The sequence below is a fragment of the Daldinia loculata genome (assembly GCF_022478755.1).
Source record: "Daldinia loculata strain CBS 113971 unplaced genomic scaffold F4817scaffold_28, whole genome shotgun sequence".
Classification (NCBI taxonomy): domain Eukaryota; kingdom Fungi; phylum Ascomycota; class Sordariomycetes; order Xylariales; family Hypoxylaceae; genus Daldinia; species Daldinia loculata.
This window is the reverse complement of record NW_026054882.1, coordinates 314,370-334,254: the sequence shown is the minus strand read 5'-3', so window position 1 is coordinate 334,254 and position 19,885 is coordinate 314,370. Positions and strand designations below refer to the sequence as shown.

General features: G+C 46.8%; 8 protein-coding genes across 8 annotated transcripts; 3 read left to right on the top strand and 5 right to left on the bottom strand.

The window, feature by feature from the left end:
- Nucleotides 1-711: 711 nt before the first annotated feature.
- Nucleotides 712-2,617, bottom strand: F4817DRAFT_365641 (uncharacterized protein). Its single transcript, XM_049306896.1, has one exon. The coding sequence runs from the start codon at nucleotides 2,525-2,527 to the stop codon at nucleotides 788-790; it is 1,740 nt and encodes a 579-aa protein (XP_049158525.1). The 5' UTR covers nucleotides 2,528-2,617; the 3' UTR covers nucleotides 712-787.
- Nucleotides 2,618-3,255: 638 nt separating this feature from the next.
- F4817DRAFT_365635 (uncharacterized protein) lies at nucleotides 3,256-5,500 on the bottom strand (the record flags this gene model as incomplete). The annotated part of the gene is made up of 1 exon (XM_049306895.1): nucleotides 3,256-5,500. The coding sequence occupies one exon, from the start codon at nucleotides 5,498-5,500 to the stop codon at nucleotides 3,398-3,400; it is 2,103 nt and encodes a 700-aa protein (XP_049158524.1). The 3' UTR covers nucleotides 3,256-3,397.
- A 1,658-nt stretch (nucleotides 5,501-7,158) lies between these two features.
- On the top strand, nucleotides 7,159-8,475 carry F4817DRAFT_124003 (uncharacterized protein). Its single transcript, XM_049297669.1, has 4 exons — nucleotides 7,159-7,340; nucleotides 7,405-7,509; nucleotides 7,658-7,742; nucleotides 7,949-8,475. The coding sequence occupies exons 2-4, from the start codon at nucleotides 7,470-7,472 to the stop codon at nucleotides 8,391-8,393; spliced, it is 570 nt and encodes a 189-aa protein (XP_049158523.1). The 5' UTR covers nucleotides 7,159-7,340; nucleotides 7,405-7,469; the 3' UTR covers nucleotides 8,394-8,475.
- Nucleotides 8,476-8,852: 377 nt separating this feature from the next.
- F4817DRAFT_124079 (DUF1546-domain-containing protein) lies at nucleotides 8,853-10,599 on the bottom strand. Its single transcript, XM_049297671.1, has 2 exons — nucleotides 9,973-10,599; nucleotides 8,853-9,905 (listed from the first exon to the last, which is right to left on the bottom strand). Exons 1-2 carry the CDS (start codon nucleotides 10,406-10,408, stop codon nucleotides 8,896-8,898), a joined length of 1,446 nt encoding a protein of 481 aa, XP_049158522.1. The 5' UTR covers nucleotides 10,409-10,599; the 3' UTR covers nucleotides 8,853-8,895.
- Nucleotides 10,600-12,683: 2,084 nt separating this feature from the next.
- Nucleotides 12,684-13,715, top strand: F4817DRAFT_365628 (uncharacterized protein; the record flags this gene model as incomplete). Its single annotated transcript, XM_049306894.1, has 1 exon — nucleotides 12,684-13,715. One exon carries the CDS (start codon nucleotides 12,684-12,686, stop codon nucleotides 13,713-13,715), a length of 1,032 nt encoding a protein of 343 aa, XP_049158521.1.
- A 300-nt stretch (nucleotides 13,716-14,015) lies between these two features.
- On the bottom strand, nucleotides 14,016-15,482 carry F4817DRAFT_123969 (NAD(P)-binding protein). Its single transcript, XM_049297668.1, has 3 exons — nucleotides 14,841-15,482; nucleotides 14,444-14,793; nucleotides 14,016-14,390 (listed from the first exon to the last, which is right to left on the bottom strand). The coding sequence occupies exons 1-3, from the start codon at nucleotides 15,283-15,285 to the stop codon at nucleotides 14,322-14,324; spliced, it is 864 nt and encodes a 287-aa protein (XP_049158520.1). The 5' UTR covers nucleotides 15,286-15,482; the 3' UTR covers nucleotides 14,016-14,321.
- A 1-nt stretch (nucleotide 15,483) lies between these two features.
- On the top strand, nucleotides 15,484-17,333 carry F4817DRAFT_123788 (uncharacterized protein). The gene is made up of 3 exons (XM_049297665.1): nucleotides 15,484-16,004; nucleotides 16,062-16,479; nucleotides 16,534-17,333. The coding sequence occupies exons 1-3, from the start codon at nucleotides 15,650-15,652 to the stop codon at nucleotides 17,198-17,200; spliced, it is 1,440 nt and encodes a 479-aa protein (XP_049158519.1). The 5' UTR covers nucleotides 15,484-15,649; the 3' UTR covers nucleotides 17,201-17,333.
- Nucleotides 17,334-19,126, bottom strand: F4817DRAFT_123789 (uncharacterized protein). The gene has a single exon (XM_049297666.1). The coding sequence runs from the start codon at nucleotides 18,565-18,567 to the stop codon at nucleotides 17,467-17,469; it is 1,101 nt and encodes a 366-aa protein (XP_049158518.1). The 5' UTR covers nucleotides 18,568-19,126; the 3' UTR covers nucleotides 17,334-17,466.
- Nucleotides 19,127-19,885: the final 759 nt, after the last annotated feature.

Below are 19,885 nucleotides of genomic sequence, written 5' to 3'. Positions count from 1 at the left end.
TTTCACTAAGGGGCTTGTATGGAAAGCTAGAGGGCTATGGTTAAGACCGGCCAGCTACAATTTTATTAAAGATGCTTTGATAAGAGCTGAATCTAATGTTCCAGGGCCTCGTGATCCACATCCAAAACACTCAGCCAGGAGAGACATAGCCACTCTGCTGCAGGGAATATATTTGAAGTCCTAATGGACCATCTCGACGAGTCCTGCATGAAGAGAACCCCCGAGGCTAGATTCCCACCTATCATATTCACATAGTAGTTGGACTTTCACACGCGTCACTTCGCATGAAAGCGCCGAGATTTTGACCGACTTGCAAAGGGTCGTCTTCCAGATCTATCGAAGAAGGTTCAGGTTCGTAGTGTATATCTAGACGTGGCTCTGTTCGCGATTAGGAGGGTGGAGCGGGCAGCATGATCCAATGTACCCTTTTCACACCTAACACAAGGTATAAAGTCCTACGTATTTCGGTCTAAAAGTCTCTCGGCCGTAGAAGACTCTGGAATTCCTGGCCGTATTCCAACAAGTAGCAGAAGTAATAACTAGCCCCTTTAAGTTGCAGTGTCACCTAAGCTTCTAATATGTGAGATCACAATATGCTAATACAGAACCCTATGTCACTAAAATCGAATGAACCCCCTCCGCTAAGTAAACCAATTAAGCAGAGAATACTGATAGTTGTGCCCTAACGCCACTATGTACAATACTCCCATCCCCTATTCCACTAGTTACTCGAAATTACACACCCTCACCCAACAAACTCCGTCCTCCGCAACCTACCAGGTCCTACCTAGTCATCAAGATATTTCTCCTTGCAAGTACTTCTCAGATGTACCAGATTCCCCAGCTCGTCGCAAGTCGGTGGCTTACGGTCCAGCGCATTAGCACGCTCTCTGAACTCTTTCTCAAGCTTCTGCGCCTTCTGCGTCGAGTTCAATCTCGTCACCTCGCAGATGTTCAGGTACGCCAGGTCGTTCTCGCAATACTGTACCGAGTGCCATACATACTCGAGCTCGTCGGCTTTGCTTCGGATGACCGACCCCATCGTCTTTGGCCTATCGATCTGGTATTCGTAGTCGTAGTATATTGTGATTTCCTCCCCGGTCTTCTCATCTATCACCTTTTCTAATCTCACGTCTAGGAGTTTGCCATTGGAATTCAGCCAGCCTTGACCCTGCGAGCGAGCCTGGGCTTTCTCCGTCTCTACACGCCGATATCTCCCTACACGGTCTAGATCTCGTGTCAAATTATTGGCCGCAGCTACCATGTCCTCGGCGAACTGGCGAATTTGTGTTATTTTACTGAGCTCTTTGATAGTCTGTTGCACGCGGTGCTCCTGTAATCTGTTCTGCAACTCTTTCTGTGAGTTCTTCTGCAATCTGTCGTACCTTTTCAACTCGCGTAGTATACCATCAATTGTCAACTCTATGTCCTTCCTACTTATTGTTGTTCCATAATGGAGAGCCTCATACGTCTGGTGAATACCCTGGCGGACCATCGTACCGTTGCTGATCTCGTTCTCGTCGCGGAGGAATTTCACATAATATTCGGCGCAGGCCCGAGCAACATTACCGCGCAATGCACGGTGATAGTTTTCGACGTCTTGCCTTTTCGACCTGTTCGTGGTGAAGACGTTATATCGTATCCTCCGATAAAACCGTGAAACGGAGCTAGAAGATCGGGGATCCTGAGAGTCCAATGCGGCACTTCCGAGCCAGTCTGCTCTCTCTGGTCTTTTACTAAACGACTCGTAAATATGATCGAGTTCGTCGAGCTCTGATGCTATTTTTCTTGCGCGTGTGATAACCATATCTACCGCCTTCCCAGTCGCAGCGAGCACATCTAGCTTCTGCCCCTTAGCAGCCGCACGTAGATGCCTTTCCGCCAGTCTAGATTTACGGTGTAGGTGCACAAGTGTATTATATCGCGCCGCAATATGAGTTCGGACGCCTTCCCACCTTCCATCCTGGACGTAACTCTCTACATCATCTGGGAACAGCGAGGAGGCAAAGTAAGTCGGTAGTTCCTCTTGATAAACTTCACTTTCATTTTCGTAATGCCACCCGGGCCGAACTGATAGCAGCTGCGGCAGGTGGTAATTGACAGTGATATTGATAGCCTCAAGTAAGCCCTCGACAACCGTACCGTCAAACCATACCGGGTCTTCCGGCACAGCAGAGGCTTGTCGATGTGTCCACCACTCTCTAAACGTAGCACCGTAGAATGGAGATAACAAAGCTGAGCTTCCTTCTGTCGCTTTAGCCGCGCGGAGATAATAATTAGTTCGGATCGCCGGGTTCTGCACAATGTGCATATATCGGTCGAGTACTTCTACGATCGTCTTTGGGGATACGATCTCCTCTTTGACTTTTACGTGGTCTACGGCGTAGTAAGGCCGCACTCTACCGTCTTCCCATCTCTCCTTCCTTGGCCATCTTGATCTAATTGAGGTCGAAGGGTTGGAAGAGGTGAAATCAGCACCAGCGCACGACAGCAGGGATACGATGAAATAAATCAGAAAAAATAGCATCTTCTATCCAGTCCGGGGTTCTAAATGAGTGATACTATAATTTTTCTCACAAGCGAGGTAGAAAGAATTTCCCACACCCTAGATTCGCACTTTCAAACCAGACATGACAATCTTCAAGAACGAATGAGCATTATGAGGATTACAAAAACGGATGGAGTTGATAGCTTTAATTGAATGCATTGTCCAATTATAAGTACCGCATTCGGCGCATTCATGGCACTTCCATCTCACGAAGCCAGCATGAGGAACAAAGCAGCGAAAAGCATGTACCATTACAAAGACTCTAATGATGTGTTGGGTTATCACACCTTTCGTAAGTACAGTTTTCGGTAAAGTCCGCATAAGATAATAAGGTAATGATCTAATATGCTATACCGCTCCTATGGGAAATCTAGAATTCACGTCACGGCCCCGTGGTTTTACAACAACCTCCTTTAAGTAGCAGTCAAAGTGGACAATGTTTTATTGATTATAGGTATCAATAACTACTAACAAGTCAGGATCCACCAAGTCATTAACTGCAGAATGCAGAACGTATAGGATAAAAAAAGAAAACAACCTAAGTCGTCAACTTTTAAAGGGGGCTTTACGGTTGTGCATAGAAGCGTCAAGACAAATTACGCAGTCAACACATCAACACGTCAACACGTAACAAATGTTATAGACAAAACCAATTGTTCGCAAATATTATTATTGATCTACACAGCAAAGAAAGCTCAGTTCATCTGGCCTAAAGTAATTAGATTGGCCCCTCGATCCAACCTTAAACCAATAGTTCCACCGAAATTAGTCTATCATGGTCCATGGAACTTTCCTCGAGATGCTACTTTGAAGCAATCGCTCATAAGTAGATACATAATGCTGATATTATCAAGAATTACGTCGTGCTTCTTCCTCCTCTACTTCATCGGCCCAGCTTAGAGGCCCGGATGATTCAGGTGTGCAGATCTTCGGCTCCTTACTGTCGGTGGAACTCTCATCGATGCCGGCCTCATCTTCACTTTGCTGTCCCTTGGCTGCGCGAGAGAAGACTGAATTTGATCCGATAATTGTGCCGCTGGGGCGCTTCTTACCTCTGCGCTTCTGAAGACTTGCTGGGATACCCTTCTCTCTGGGCACCGGCTTGGCCGACTTGTTTGCAAGTTTCTGCTCCGTATCCAATTTCTCATCCTCTGCGGGTGTAGGACTATTCTTCGGCTTGCTCTTAGTCTTGCTCTTAGAATTTCTATTAAGCTTGTTCTTAGCTGTAACGTCCACCCATCCAGCACTATCTTTATGGCTTTCCGGCGTATATCCATTTTCTCGGGTAAGAAGGACTGCGGGTTCTGGCGAATCGATTTGTGGCGAAGACACGTTACTAGAAGTGGTAGCACGGTTTTCTTCTAGCTCGGGGCTTCGGCTTTTCCAAAAAATCATCTGAGTTCGAAATTGGCTCGGTTTCTTATCGGCTGGAAGATCCACGGTTTTGGGGTGTTCATCTACTACCTTGGCTAAGGTGGCGCCATCCATGATATCCACCGACTCATTTATTGCTTTGGAGCGGTACCTGCCGTCAACCTTTCCTGCCTTGGACTCTTCTTCGTCTCTTTGATGCTGGTCCTCGCTTGGATCGCATATCTCATGCTTCTCTACACCGGAAGTCGACTGTTCCTGGGTAATAGTATGCACCATACCATCAGCTTTGTTTCTACAGGGTGGGGTGGGGGAAAGTCTGATGATGGAAGGATCAAGTTCTGACAGGGTCTTGAAATTTGAGGTAGCATTAATTTCCTCTCGGGTCGGGCTACAAATGGCATCGGTGGATCGATTGGAATCGATAGAAGGACCATTCTCGTGAGCCTCCTGGGCATTGTTGACCGGCTTCGGGTGATCCTCTATTTGCTCTTTAACGCACTCAGCAAGTTTCTCAGGATTCTTAGTGGGATCATCGAGCTTCACATGATGGTTGTCCGTGATAGGATGGTTAACATCGGTGATAAGATTATCAAGCTGGCTCATAGGTTGGCGGGTCGTAGTGTCAGGCTGCTGTATTCCTTTGACAGAACGATTGCCCTTAGAAGGCCGGTATGCCTGTTTAGAAGATTGATTGTCTTTCTGAGGTTCGGATTTCTGACTACCACCTGCTGGGTGTATAGGCCGGCCGTGGGGCACACCACCAGTCTGCTTCAATGCCTGCGGAGGGCAGTAAGATGGTTGTAAATCCGGTGTCTGCACAAAACTTTTGTGGTCATCCTGACGGTCATTTGGACAGTCCATCATAGTAGACCCAGAAGGTTCTGTTTGCTTCGTAGCCATGCGGGTAAAGGCTTGATCACTACCAGGGCCATAGACTTGGCTAATAGAGATAATTCCCGTATGGATGGAGTCTCGCAATTCAGCATTGTCGCACTCAAGTTTCGCAATTAACTCATCCTTAGCAGCCAAGTAGTCCTCATCTGCCTGGGTAGCGACGGTAATAGAGCGAATGTTCTCCCTTAACATCGCAACAGAATTCTGGAGATCTTCAATCTGTGAGTCCTTTCCAGCTAGAGCCGCCTTTGCTTGAATCAAATCGCCATTTTTGCGAGACAGATCCTCCTGCAAGGTCGAGATAGTAGCTTTCATGGAAGCGAGTTCAACATTGAGGTTAGTCATATCTTGGACGCCTCTGGCCGGAACTGTGTCTTGCTGTTTCAACTCAGGCTTCTGATTCACTAGCTGTTTTGCAGCTTGTACTTTCTGAAGGTATTGACCTTTGAAGGTAAAAGGAGTAGATACCGAGGATTTGGCGGAATGGATTGGTGGCGTCGTTTGATGTTCGATCTGGTCTGATCGGGTGATTTGCTTCTTGTTGTCGCCTTTGGCTTTGAACGTCATCCTCGTATTTACAGGTGAAGAATCGCGAGGAGCGGTGTCATGATAGGTGTCGTTCTGACGCCGGCTCTTCACGACATTTGCCCATGATGAGGGACGGGAACCGGATGCACTATCCATAGTTGGGTAAACAATAGAATGGTAGTACCTGAGAATTGTTAGTTTTGGAGAGGACAAGTGCTGTTCACTATACCAGCTTACCGTCAAAGAGCAAATCAAAACATGAAGGGATTGAATGGATGATTCCGGACTACTGTAGCTCTTTCGCAGGTAAAAATGCCTGAGGTGGATAGGAGAGCAGCTAGGAAGGTTAGCAAAATAGAAAGAAGCATTGAGAAAATATGAAAGAATGAATGTTAGCCAACGTAGGCAAGGTGATAGTAATGGGTTCCCAATATGAAAGAGGGAACGTTGATATACACACTAACATATGTATACCTAGGTAGTTTGTGACTTACTTTAAGGAAGAGGATCTTGTTCCGTAATAGTGAACGTGGAGGCTGGAGAGAAGTACTAAGACAGTCTTGTGTATTGATAATGCCAATGGTAAATGTAAAGGGGGAAAAGGCCAGCTGTTGGAGAAAGTGAGTAGCTGAAAGCTCAGTATTGCCCAGGCAGAGAAGTTTCTATCGCGTTCTCAGGGGTACTGAAACAGCCGAAATCGAAGGCGCGCAAATATTTACGGCGGGAAGATCGGTGATGGTGCTTGCTGAAGGGAACTGATGGGATAGAAAGAACTATCGTTGGCAAAATACAGCTGTAACTCCCGAGACAGAGAGAGAAGAAAGAATGGATAGAAACCACAGAATTGGTGGTTGTAGAATAGATAATTAAAGAGAAGAACTGAATTGGTTGAAGAGGTGAAATCTCGATATGAGGTAGCAACGTAACTACAACAGCTAGCACCGCAATTGATCGCACCTACCTTACGTACCTGAATACTTCATAGCAAGGCAGGTGCGTTCGAGGTGCTTTGCGTATGTACCTACATAGTACATGTAGTTCGTTAAATAACACTAGGGCAACACCTCATGACTTCCTAATTTGCAGACAAATACATTTGCCATTGATCATAATGAGGTACGTAGAGGTATCTCAACACTACCTAAGGCCACATCAAGTGAAAGTGACCTACAAGTAAGTACATATGAAAAACACCAGGATTCTCATTCGGATTCTCATTTCAATTCGCAAAGGATCATGTATTACGAGTTGTTACAGGTAATTGGCTATCGAAACTAAAGCACTGCTGTTATCAGATGGTTAGCAGATAGTGTAGTTTGACCTCAGTCGACTTAACTACGTTATGTCTCTGGGTATGACAAGACATCCATACTATTAAGACAGACGACGATAACAATAGTTAATAGCAATTCTCATCTTGCTATATATCTGTACTAAAACTACATGCAATGCTGAACAGTATCCGAAAATGTAGATCTCAAAATGAAACGACGTCGAGACGGGAGCAACTCGAGGCCGAGATTAACGACGGATCCTTCTTTCCCAAGAATGTTTACTCTGAGAGACACCCATAGCGACACAAAGCCGCCGTGACCATTGCATGATATCCCAAAGTTGGAAAGATATCAGCGGTCTGAATGCTCTGGTTATCTGAGGAAAGAAAAAGAAGGAAGAAGGAAAAGAGCCGCGTTCATTTCGGGATGAATTTTACTTTGCGGGACGTTTGTGTGCACGGACCCATCAATCACGTGCGTTGCGACTAAAGATGTGAGGCACTTTGGTACTTCGCTACTTCTTTTAGTTGCCGTGGTCATCATAGATCATATGCTATTTGATTGGCCCAACTAAGAGCCGAGGATAGACGTGGGATTGGCCGCAATTGGTTTTAGACTTCCTCATCTGAGAATCAATTATCCATTCAACCTTTCGCTATTGTAAACCTCTGGTGAGGGCATCAACGTTAGTCTCAAGTCTTTGGTCAAACGTGACTGTACTGGTAAGCATAAGGGCCTACTAAATCTATTGCAACGACACAATACCTTTACTTATACAGCATCTAGCGCCGTCTGAATCCATAGCAAGTTAGAATTTCCGTCGCATACCAGTATCCTAATATCTCCGAACAATGAATGCACAGAGAGTTGGCCTCCGGGCTCTACGGCAAGGTACTATACCGCAGTCCTATCTTATTCACTTGAGCTTTATCTAGAGTCCTCGTCCCGGTGCGATCATGACTTGCGATAACTTGTCAATTTGCTCCTCTGTATAAGAACGTCATAGATCAACTTTGCTAACCAGCAATCACTTGAATAGCCGCCGTCAAGAAGCCCAACGCCCTCTTCTTTGAGAACCTCCCTCGCCTTGCCCTAGCTACGAATGCCGCAAGCCTACAGATCAGGTACATCCCGTCCATTCCGAATACTATATTTAATACCCCTCCAACTGCTTCACATGCTCCGCGCAAACTACCCTTTGGCAGTTATTAATTCCCCAGTCGCATCATAAAAATATCCAAGAGAAACCTACAATCCGCAACCTTGGAGAAGCTATGGACAAGGAAATCTTATAATCTTAAACTTCATCATACTAACGACCCTAATATAGAAGCGTATCAACCCAAAAGCTTTCCGAGACCGACGCCCAATCCCTGCTCGCGGCACAACGACGCCAGCGCCCTGTATCTCCTCACCTAACAGCCTACGACTATAAACAGACGTGGTTCGGTGCCTCGATCTGGACGCGTATCACCGGGCAGTCTCTTAGCGTGTCCTTCTACGCCTTCTCGCTCGCCTACTTAGTTGCTCCTCTGACCGGTTGGCATATCGAATCCGCTACTCTAGCCTCAGCGGCCGCCTCTCTTCCTCCCGCCGTCCTTACCGGCCTCAAGACTCTTGTCGCCTGGCCCTTCTTCTTCCACTTCGCAAACGGTCTCCGCCATCTCACCTGGGACATGACCTACGGCTTTAACAAGACGACTATCCAGCAGACCAGCTATGCCGTCTTGGGTGCTAGCTTAGTCGCTACCCTAGGTGCTGTTTTCCTACTATGATCCATATGAGGTGTTACAAGAACAAAGGTTACGGGATATGCTGGTACGGACAGTGGCTGGTGCGTTCGAATTGGGGGCGTTGGGTTGTGTAGACTACGTAGGGGTCATTAGGGTTAGTCTTTCGTCCATTCCATTGGCGACCGGTTGAACCTGATGGAAACCTTATGGATTGGAGGAAACCTGTACGAATCACTGATACGTGGATGTTGTCTGGAATACAATATGTATATTCCTTTTCTCTACGTGGTTTGTTTGCCGCTGTTCACCGGCTGCACGTTGAGTATTTAAATAGAACAGTTTTACTCGCGGCAAACTTAGCCAGCCGTGAAAGTGTCACAATCTCCGCCGCCTATTCCAAACAAGCAGTGCCGAAACGCCATTCACCTCTTAACAAGGGTATCAATCCAGACACCTGATCCCCAAAATTGTACTGTAGTGTAGCACTACCGATAAACCGAGCTTGTGCTTGTAGCATTTTTCCAAATCGCCAGGCGAGACTATTCTACTGAAAGTCGCGTGCATCCAAGATAGCTTGATTCAGCTTGTGATCGCCTAGGGCGGCAACGCGCTGGCCAATAATGTCGCCCAAGAATGCCTTAATCTGGCTAGCCTCATTCTCGCTAGAAAACCCATTCATGCTGCCATTAGCCAGAGGAATATCCTCTTCCGTTAAGAGCTGGATGACCTTCGTGATGGCACCAACTAAGGCTTCAAATTCTGCGTTGGGAACCTGCTCGTTCTTCTGCCGTAGGGGGATGAGCATCGAGGTCTCGAATTCTTTCAGGTTTCGTAGTAGAAGAACCTTGACAACATCGGCACCGCCTGCCTCTCCGAGGCCGCACACCGCACCGTACCAAACAGACGGTGGGAGTGACGGGTTAAGGAAGTTTTTAAGACATGTGCGGACGAGCTTTGGACGAAGCATCTTATTAGTGTCGGAATATTTCCGAGCAAGCCGTCCGACAAGCGTAGCTGCAAATTCCCTTAGACTATACTGTTCCTTGAGCGCGTCAACGCCATTCTCGGCACCGATCTTGCGGCCCAGTATGCATGTGAGCACAGGCGCACAGAGAGGGCTGGCATATGGCGAGAGGAAAAGTCGATCGTTATTTATCAAGGCGTTAGTAAGTTCCATCATCTGTCGCAAGACGAAGATGTCATCTAGGTGGTGTGTGACTTGGGTGGAGATGAAGTTGACAAAGTACGGAACAAGCTGGTGGATGCTTGGTTCGGAAGCCACAGACTCTAAGGCAGCTTCGCGCAATCGCTGTACTTCAATATCCGGGCTATCATCCATCAGAGCAGCCTGAATCTTCTCGAAGTATAGGACGAGTTCTTGAGACAGGATGTGCTTGACTGAAGGTTTGAAGTTAGGATTGTCCTGGCCAGAAAGAGCGGCGAGTGCAGGATTAGCGCTGGGACCTTTGGATAGAAGATCTTGCGCCCGCGACTCCGCTGTTGTAGGATTTTCTAGGGAGTTAGGCTGCACGCCCTCGACGGATAACCAATGCTCTATAGGTACGCAGTCAGTGTTTATTACGAAGCTGTAGTGATGTCTTCTAGCTTCCAGAGAACTTACTAGTAAAGGTTGTGTCTCGGGGGATCTTGGGTAGTGGTGCATTAATCAGCTTCTCGAAGTCGACCTCTTCATCTTCCACGTAGAACAAAGCTTGTGGACCCAGGCTGGCCTCGCCGTATCTGAGCGCTCGTGCAGAGTCATAGCCATACAATGGCTCCACGTCGAGAACTCGCAACGCCTGTGAGACATCCTGGACGGTTAATGTAGTACGCTTTGCAAGTCGCATAAATCGCAGGGCCTCGACGATGACTTGGCCAACCCGATACTCGACGTCCTGAGAAAGTGTTCGTAGTCCTTCGTCGCTCAACTTAAGAATACCGACCGATTCCGCGACATCCCTGACGCTCTCTTGATTCCATAGGAGTCTTTGCTCTTGGGCGGGCCCTTTGCTTGAAGCATCTTGAACAGAGGCACGGGCATCTCTATTTGCCGACATTGTGGCTAACGGATTCGCCGATAAAAATAATCACCTAGGTTTGAAGACGATATAAATACGTGAATTAACCCGAGAGGTGATCAACGACTTGCGTTACTGATGATTTTTAAGATAGAGTGTTCTCGCGGGTTGTGCGAGAAGTTGGTTGATGGCGGGAAGGCGACGCCAGAAAGAGTGAGAATTTGGGAGAGAAGATGGCTGCTTATATAGTTCTGAAGTAATACAGGTGGTTGGGAAGCGGCTAATCACCTAACACCTTAATCAGGCGTAATAGTAGCACCCTTAGGTACCTAACCTAATTTATTCCTCCTCGACGATGAGTCCGTGCAGCGAATAAGAGCAACAATCCAACGGCTAGCAACGACTTTACTGCGGCAGATGATTTACCAAGTGCGACTTGCGTGAACGACTTTGCGAACGACTTGAATACGATGCTTAATAATGTACCAGGCTTCGCGAAACTTGGAATTAGACCTAGCAACGCGTATGAGACGCCAGACAATAGATCAACCTCGAGGCGAGGATGCAACCCCAAAATCAATAACCAGTATGTAGCCCAGAGCCAATTAAATGCCCATTTGACGCGTATTTAGGTTATAGAGATGAAGGAATACTCACTATGCTTTGGGGTACCTAGCAGAGGAGAAGTCGATGAGATCAAATTAGATGAAGTGGACAAGGCTACATGAGTTCGATGTTCGAGAAAGTGATGAAAGTAAAGGAGCTTCTCAGCCTTGAAATTGGCAAGTGGTCGAAAAGTGTAGTGGAACCCTCCCCCCATTGGTTGAAAGTACAGGCTTAATCAGAAAAGGTACCTAGGTACATGCAGCTTAGAGTGTGCGAAGTACGTACCATATGTACATGTACATGTACCCCACCAACACAATCTTAAAGTTGAAATCTGATAAGATAAGATAAAGTTGAGATACCATCTACAACAGCATCAACACTTTGTCTACAAGCCCGAACATTTGCTATTTTCAAGTCATTGCATGATCCTAACTACAGGCACGGATATTCTTCCTTCATAAGATATGGTATTTAACCAAAATGGCCAACTACCAGTTTTGTATGGTCCAGTACGGTACAACGGTTAACCAGAACTTGGCTACCCGTCTCGTATCATCTAGTGGCTGGTTGCCAAAGATGCATTATGTGACGATGTCAAGTGCAATCGGTGTATAAAATAAATTCCATACTAGCTATTAGGTTACCTATTTATTTACGTAGTAGGCAATACCTAAATTCTATTGTAATTGACGGCGCCTAATTATGTAGTAGAATAACATAGTAGGAGTTGAAAAAGAAAATGAGGGAGGGTATTTTGAACCTCAATTTGAATCGTGAACCTTGAAATTGCCCACTCGCAGTCTTAACCACTGCGCCAAACAACGAATTCGAATGCAACCATGGGACATGTACCTCGTGTCGAGCCCACGTCCGGGCCCTCCTCAGAATCCCCTCTTGCTATGCCATCACTCGCCCACATAACTATCTCCATGGACCATAGTAAAGACTTCACAAATGGCAAAAAATACTTGACTCCAGAAGCTGACGGAACGAAGCACATATTCCATCCGGAGACGTGGGTAGCCAGAGGCGGTAGGCTTTACGGACCCGTACCAAAACACGGGTGTTTTGTCATCCCAGTAGATATCATCGAGGGATTACCCTCTAACCTACGATTCAGAGAGTACACGAGGTACAAACTGGGGGTATTTCGCTGCGGTGCTTCGAAAGTTGATGCTGTTTTTTACAATTATAAGGCCTATTTCGGTTCCTACAAATCCCCTAGGCAACCACAATTATGCCACTTCACCATGCAGCCTACTGTATCTGCCCTGTACACTCCCTAATATCATTTAGCACTTCGGCAATACTACAATTACGGCAAGTGAGTTCAGCTGCCGCAAATTTGTCTTAGAAAAGAGTCCAATCTTAGATCACAAGTCTACCGATACCAAGAAAGAACGCTTTGATACGTTCTTTGTACGAAACATTGTTCCAGTACTATTTTATACACGATTCTCTTCTCTTTGATGTCTTACTCCGGGGGCGATACCTGCGTCTCTAAATATATCGTGTAGGTAAGCTCAATACTATTTCTATATCGACATACTTCCAAGGTTTTACCATTGGATATATCAAAGCCCTAGCCAACATTATTGCAACAATACTTATTAATCCACCACCCCCAGATGCCCCAAGACTCATATTACACTCTAAGAAGCAATACTACTTGAAAAGAGCCACATACAGCTACCTTCTAGTCGTTATGGCAGGCTACGATTCGTCATCTGATGACATCCAAATTATAGGAGAGAGAAAAGTGGAGAGTCATATTGATAGAAGTTTTGAGACCCTCCAAAATAATAGACCAGCTAGGGTTGTTTTCTCAACCGCAGGTTACATTTACCCGCGGCCCGGTTTCCCGGATGACCATCTAGAGCCACAAGCTCTTACCACGCCTATCCAATATACACAGGAGGAAAGGTCTGCATTTCCATCTCAGTTCGACAATAACGATAGTTATGAATTATACGTCAACGCTTTCTTCCGCTTGGGGTTAAAGAATCCAGCAGAAGACATCTCAAGTCGTCGAGACTGGGACGCTGTGATAGCTTCTCGCAGCCTAAATTTAAGAGCAAACATCTGTATCAATGGCCCAGATTGGGGGGAAGAAAATAGATGGCTTACACGCTCTGAACTTGAGCAAGGTCTCCGTCTCGCAACATCGCATCCTGACGTATGGGTTCCATTCGGTTCTAGATTCTGGTCGAGTCCCTTCGATCACGGTAGTTTGAAATGGGATGGTGATCAAAGGAATGACTACTACTCTCACGACTGGATGATTCTTCCATGTAATACCGAGTCAGGGTTTAGTACGGGTGAGCACTGGCAGTTGGTGATCTATTATAAACAGTCGAAGACTGTATACTACGGAGACTCGTGCCGCCCCATCAAGGCGAAGACGGCTAACACGATAGCCATAAACCTAAGACACTTCCTTATGAACAACGGCATTGGTGATCCTGGGGTTTTACAAGCTATCGTGATAGTGCTACCATTACAGAGTGGGCTCTGGCAATGTGGGTATAACGTGATCGAGGCTGCCCGAGCGTTCGTCTACGAGAATGGACTTGTGAACTGGCATGATTCACCTTTATATAGAGGCATGTCTAGAGTTGACAGAGATTACGCTCTAGTTAAGAACATTGAGCGCTGGTCTAGGATCGGCTATCGAGATCATCATGACCTATGTGACAATCAGGTAGCTATGGATATAGAAACCAGAAAAGTAATATGAGAGAGTCGAGCAAGCAGTGCCAGTCCAATACCTATGATCAATTCTACCAAACTCAAGTCCTTAGAGGTAGGCCATAAATTAATATAATATTGAAATCTAAATTAATTCCACATTTTATATAGGTACGTACCTAACCACGATACCTTGTCGTCCTCATTGATCTCTTCGACTAATGCTGCTCTCAATAATCCTCAAGTACCTTTCACTCGTAATCGTCCCCTTCTCGAGTTTCTCTCCACAACGACGTAGTGCTTTCGCCAACTCTTCCTTGGACTTCTCGGCATCCTTCGCTTCTGCTTCTGCTTTCTGACGATGACACCGTTCTTTAGCCAACTCTGCCTTGATCCTTTTTAGCTAGCCTCAGTAACTTAGCTCATTGTATTAATTACATGATCAACTAAGCTATTATATATAACGATCTCTAAACTATAGGTAGCAAGCTTAGAGATCATTGTGGAACAAGAAGTTTACGTACATGCTTGTTGTATAGGTCTAGGCACCTAAGGTAACTATTAGAGCGAGAATAGAAATATTGCAATTGGCATACACAAGCCGTTGCTCCTCCCTATTAAAGGGTTAAGTACCCATTTTCATGTATACAGTTTATCAGATTTTCTTCCGCTCAGCTTTGGCCATCTCGCTAGAAATAGGCACGACGCTCTCTACCACCATATCCTACAGATCTAATTAGACATATACCAAAGACTAGAGATAAAAATAATACTCACAAAAAGCGGCTTGGGTAATAACCAACATAATAGCCGAAGCAAGAGTGCGTGGGTACCGGCCCAAACTATCCCAGTGGAGCCGTTCTCGATCTCTCTAACAACCTTGGTTGCGTACTGCCTCGAGCTAATAGCACCGGCTTGAAGCCAGCCGTCGCTAAAACCATAGATGAAGTCCCGGATGCCGTAATACTTCGAAGACGCAGGTACTTCGTCTCTCTGGTATTTAGCAAAGGACCCGGTCTTGACGGCACAGGTAATGAGAGTAACGGTCCGAACTCCAAGGGGCTGGAGTTCATGACGCCACGTCTCGCTGGCCATGGCAAGAGCAGCTTTCGAACTATTATAGACGCCTTATTTATTAGAAAAGAGTGCTGCGAAATATCAATCAAGTACTTACTCGTAAGCGCCATAGGAGAATATGCACTAGCAGACGAGTTATTCACAACGCATCCTTTGGCCTCGATTAGGAGAGGAGCGAAGGCTTGGAGCATAGCGAACGGCGCCCAGAAATTGAAGTCGAATAATCTTTTGCCATCTTCCATAGATGTATCTAGAGCTGGTAGAAGAATAATCCCGCCGCTGTTATTGATAAGGATATCAAGTGTGCCGCCAGTCTCCTTTTTCACACCTTCAACAGCAGCAGCAATCGACTCTGACGATAGTACGTCGAGAGTCAGAACCGTAACATTTGCCGAACGAGAGAGAGTAGGTGGGATTTTCGACGGATTCCGTGCAGTTGCAAAAACGTGGTAACCCTTTTCCTGGAAAACTTCAGCCAATGCCGCACCGATGCCTCCGGTGGAGCAGCCAGTGATCAAGACCGATCTCCGTGAAAAGGACATTGCATAAGAAATAGAATTTGGTTGATAGGGAATTGGGGTGTATGGATGCCATGATATGAATGGGGATTGTCGGTGCTTTTATAGAAATAATTTAGAGAATACTCTTGTAGAGTTCCTGTGAAGTTGTCGACCTAACGCTTGTAGATTTGTAAGTGGTATGAGTCTGAGTCGCGGCCTTTCCACCCCTGCCAATTCTTAGCCGCGATCCCCTAAACGGCAAACAAGATAGGTCTTGGCATTGAGAATCACGCCGATCGTGAGATGTGTAAGCAACGTCCTTCCGTGTTAAACAGTTCATCTCGTCTTGCGTCTCCTTTGCACCATTATCGATCATGGCTTTACTGCCTTTGGTGAACAAACAGAAATGCCAAGGCAGGTCAAGATGTCAGGTCCGGATGGATCCAGAAGGCCCTCCGCCTCATCAACCGGGATGCCATTCATTATATCGTCGAGCATCGAGAAGACCGATCCAGCCACTAGGAAGCTAATTAGAAGTCACGCAAGAAGGGGGAAAACACGAAAAGGAGTTCGCCCTGCCGTAGACCAACGATCGGCCAGTAGGACGACAACAATTATCCGTGCTCAGTCAGAGCCACTGAAACTAGAAGAAGTCGTTGAAGTTTATGCCCCGTTAATTCCTGGTCGGATCGGGTTAAACCTCTATTTCGTCAACTTTTCCGACGATGTAGAGCCTTTGACGCTTTTTAACATGGCAAAAGGTTCTCAGTCATGGCATTCTTACAGGGTATACATTAGCTAACCCTATATAAACCCAGTTACAACAGTATCAAGGAAGCTTACCTTCCCCTTAAGAGCAGCGATTAGCTTCGAAGGGGACGATGAAGGATGGGTCTCTCCATTCGGACGAGATGCCGTTGCCCTCCACATAATGGCATTTGCCGTACAAGGTTTCATCGACAGAGTCCTACGCCGTCAGGGGAATCTTAACCCCGTAGCCATACTGCACTTCCAGAAAGGACTAAGACTTCTTCGCGAAAGGCTATTGGGGGACGATGACCAAACGAAGATTTCAGACTCAACAATGAGCGTGGTTTTGAAACTAGCAAGTGTAGCACAATTCGACGGAGACTACGAGACCTCGAAGCAACATATGGAAGGTCTTCGCAAAATGGTCGACTTAAGGGGAGGCCTCGACGTTTTCGAAGGAACACCATTACTGCTAGAGATGTTAAGGCAAGGAAATGCAAGGACCCGTACTCGCTGGTATCAAACACTAACCCTTTATAGGTGTGACCTAGGGGTCGCATTGCTTAATGGATCGTGCCCCGTATTTTTCATCCAGCCTTCTGAGCCGATGGCAGAATATCCCGAGAAATTAATGCCGGCTTCCGTTGATGGGGCATTATCCCGGGGCGATATGAAACAAGTTGGAATCACCGAGGATGAGCTAGTAACGGCCTGGAGGGTCTTGAAGCGATTCTGCTTGTTCATCGATCTCGGGACCCAAACTCGACAGACAGTCCGCTCGGATATCATCTACGAAACAATGACTGCGGTAACATATCGCCTGCTCCACATGCGTTTCTCCTCCGGGTCGGCTGACGAAGCCGTACGACAAGGCCTTTCGGCGTTTTGTTATCACGTCTTCTTGCAATGGCAAGACATTAAACCGCCGTACTGTGACTTGGCTGTCGCATACCAAATCTCCATTTTCAGCCTTGTGCCATCTGATGCGGTTTCCTCACAGCTCATACTCTGGCTATTGATAATCGGAGCTATCTCGATCTTCAATATATCAGACGAGGTATGGCTAAGGGAACGTATAGAAGAACATGTGGGCAGATGCCATATTAAAACATGGAGAGAAATGCAAGACATACTGAAGTCGTTTATGTGGATTGCAGTGTTAGATGAACAATCAGGAAGGCGTATCTATGATTTTCTATTCAAATAAAGAATTTTATATACTCTTATGCTAAGTCCAGCCATCAACCCTAACGCCTCGCATGCTGTTCGTCTAAATCGTTGCCTTTCGGAGAAAATATCGTCATAACATCGTTAGGTTTCTCTCATCCATCGTATCATATTTCCCTTCAACGCCAATCTGACATAATAGCCTTGAATATCAAAAGAAACAAAATGCCAATTCGGTATAACAGCGGTAAGATAAATCCACGAACGGCGAAGAAAGCGGTTCGGTTCGATCATATATCAGTATTTCTATTTACCCTTGCGTTTACCGGGGCTCTTGACACCCATTAGTTTCGATGCAATCATGCTGCTAATCGTGGTTTCGGCGAACCCCTTGACCCCTTTAGATTTTGCTCGTCTTGGGTCCTTGTCGATAAAGGCGTCGATCGCTGCTGCACCCAAAGCAGCTGTGGCTATTTTGGCGCCCTTCTCGCCTGTCCAGCTGCCTGGGTCCTTGCGAAGTCTGAAGGCGGTGAGGCCACCCGCTTCAAGAGCTGCTCGAGCAGCCATTTGCCACCTATCGGCAATTTCGTTAGGTACCTTGGAAGATCCGACGCCGGATGACGCCGATTTAGATTTACGGCCCCGGTGACGCGGAGGAGACGGTGACGGACTCTGAGTGTATGAACTGGCTCGGGATCGTCGGTGGCGTCGACCTCGATCGCGTTCATAATCTGACTCGTCACTTACGGACGGAGATCTGTGTCTCCGATGCCTACGCGGAGGGTCATCGCTATATGCTCGCGAACGCCTCCTGTGAGGCGACGGGGAAGGAGTAGGAGAGTGGTGCCGATGATGATGACGGTGTCTTGGTTCCGAATCATAATGGGAGCTGCGGCGAGGATTATCGCGACTCTGCGAGCGGCCTCGGTCACCTGATCCGGCTTGTGTTGCAGCGTATAATGCAGCCGCTTCGCTAATGAATTTCAAGCCTTTCTGGCCTATAGACTTGGTACGTTGAACACCCGGCCGTTGAAGGAAGCCTTGATCTTCACGGTGTTTACTTCGAGATGCCTTTCTGCCGGTGCGAGGTGGCGAGGCATGTCGAGAAGTTCTATGGGGTGATGAGCGTCGATCAGGTTTTGATGGTAGGGTATGCGCTCTATCGCGTTCGGAATATCGAGGAGGAGGACTGGTGGTTCTGGAATTTCTCCTAGAGGGACTCTGTCGTCGACGTGGTTCAGGATCTGGGGATGTGCCGCGATGAGATTTAGAAGCGTTGGTGGCTTCATCAGTACCAACGTACTCGTATGCAGTGTCATTGATAGGCGAATTCGAATGGCGGTACGGGTCGTCAAAGACATAAGGATCGTCATGGCGATTGTGATGGTTGCGCGATCGAGACGCCATGGTTGGTGTTTGCGTAATAAGGTATGTTGAGTAGGTGGTAGTTGTTAAGTACCAGTTTCGAAGAAAGGCAAGCCGTAAGCTACAAAATGCAGCGCAGTGATGTGCGGCTTTTAAAAGCACAAGCAATGTATGCAATGTATTATGTAGAATAACACTGGGAGACCTCCCGAGGGGCTGCAGGTAGGGTCTTATTACGCAAAACTGCGCCTCGACGTATTCGCTGCAGCAAGTCGACGTTTACTGGTTGGTGAGGTCCTCGGAAAATTACAGCGTTGCCGATGTTGCTGTCAGAATCCACCGGTGTAGCGAATAGCTGTCGTGAACATCGAAGAGCTTTTAGAGGATTGCATAAGAGGTGATGTCAACTGGGATTACAGCTCTTCTGCTATTTGCAGGGGGCAGTGCGGGTTGAGTGGGATGGCTTGGATCGCCTGGATGGGAATAAGATGGGAGGCCTATTACACACATACAGATACAGACGCCAATCGTAGATGCTTAGCAGGTAGGCCAGGCTAGACTTCTAGCTTTATGCAATACGTATGACTGCGTATGATTGCTGGAGCTGTCGAGCACGCTACACTACATAGAGACGAACCCGTTGCCACTTAAGACGATGGACGATGAATGATGTATTTTCCCTCCCCCCGCATGATCTCATAGTGCTTCTTTACGTGGGCCAACGCATAACAGCAACGAGACAGGCTTCCCCTTAACTGCTGAAAAAATAACAGAAAGCAACGGATAGCTTTGCTCTCACTTGAGCTGACCCAAGTAAGGATGGAAAATTCGGAATAGATTCATTCATCTTGATGAAATTCGTACTGATGCTTGCCAAGCAAACGGAAAGGAAGCTCTTCTCGAAATCTGCGGCGGCAAATGACGCTAGTCGTTCGGTGAAGCCCGCCCGATGTTCAATATGCGGCAGCATCTGACGTCTGCACCTGGTATTGGACATATGATGATAGGCAACACAAGCTGGACCGTTGAAAGCTGGACCGTTCTAAGCTGTCAAACGATAAGGTCATACAATGTGCGATGGAGATGATATCTCGTGACGATTTTCAAAACGTGACAAGACCGGTACGATTATATCGCATATAGGTCCTACTTGTGTTAGTTGTAAGTATTGGAATTTGTTCACTGTCCTCGGCACGTTTTCGTTAAGGTTCCGTATTTTCTAGTATGGAAAAGCTCGCGTCGCAGGAATCGAAGGATACAACTGACTTGGGAATTGAATCCAAAATAACGCGTATGACATGGCTTGATCTAAAAAAGCCACATACGAACCCGGATCTACCCACTCGGCCCCGGCGGGATG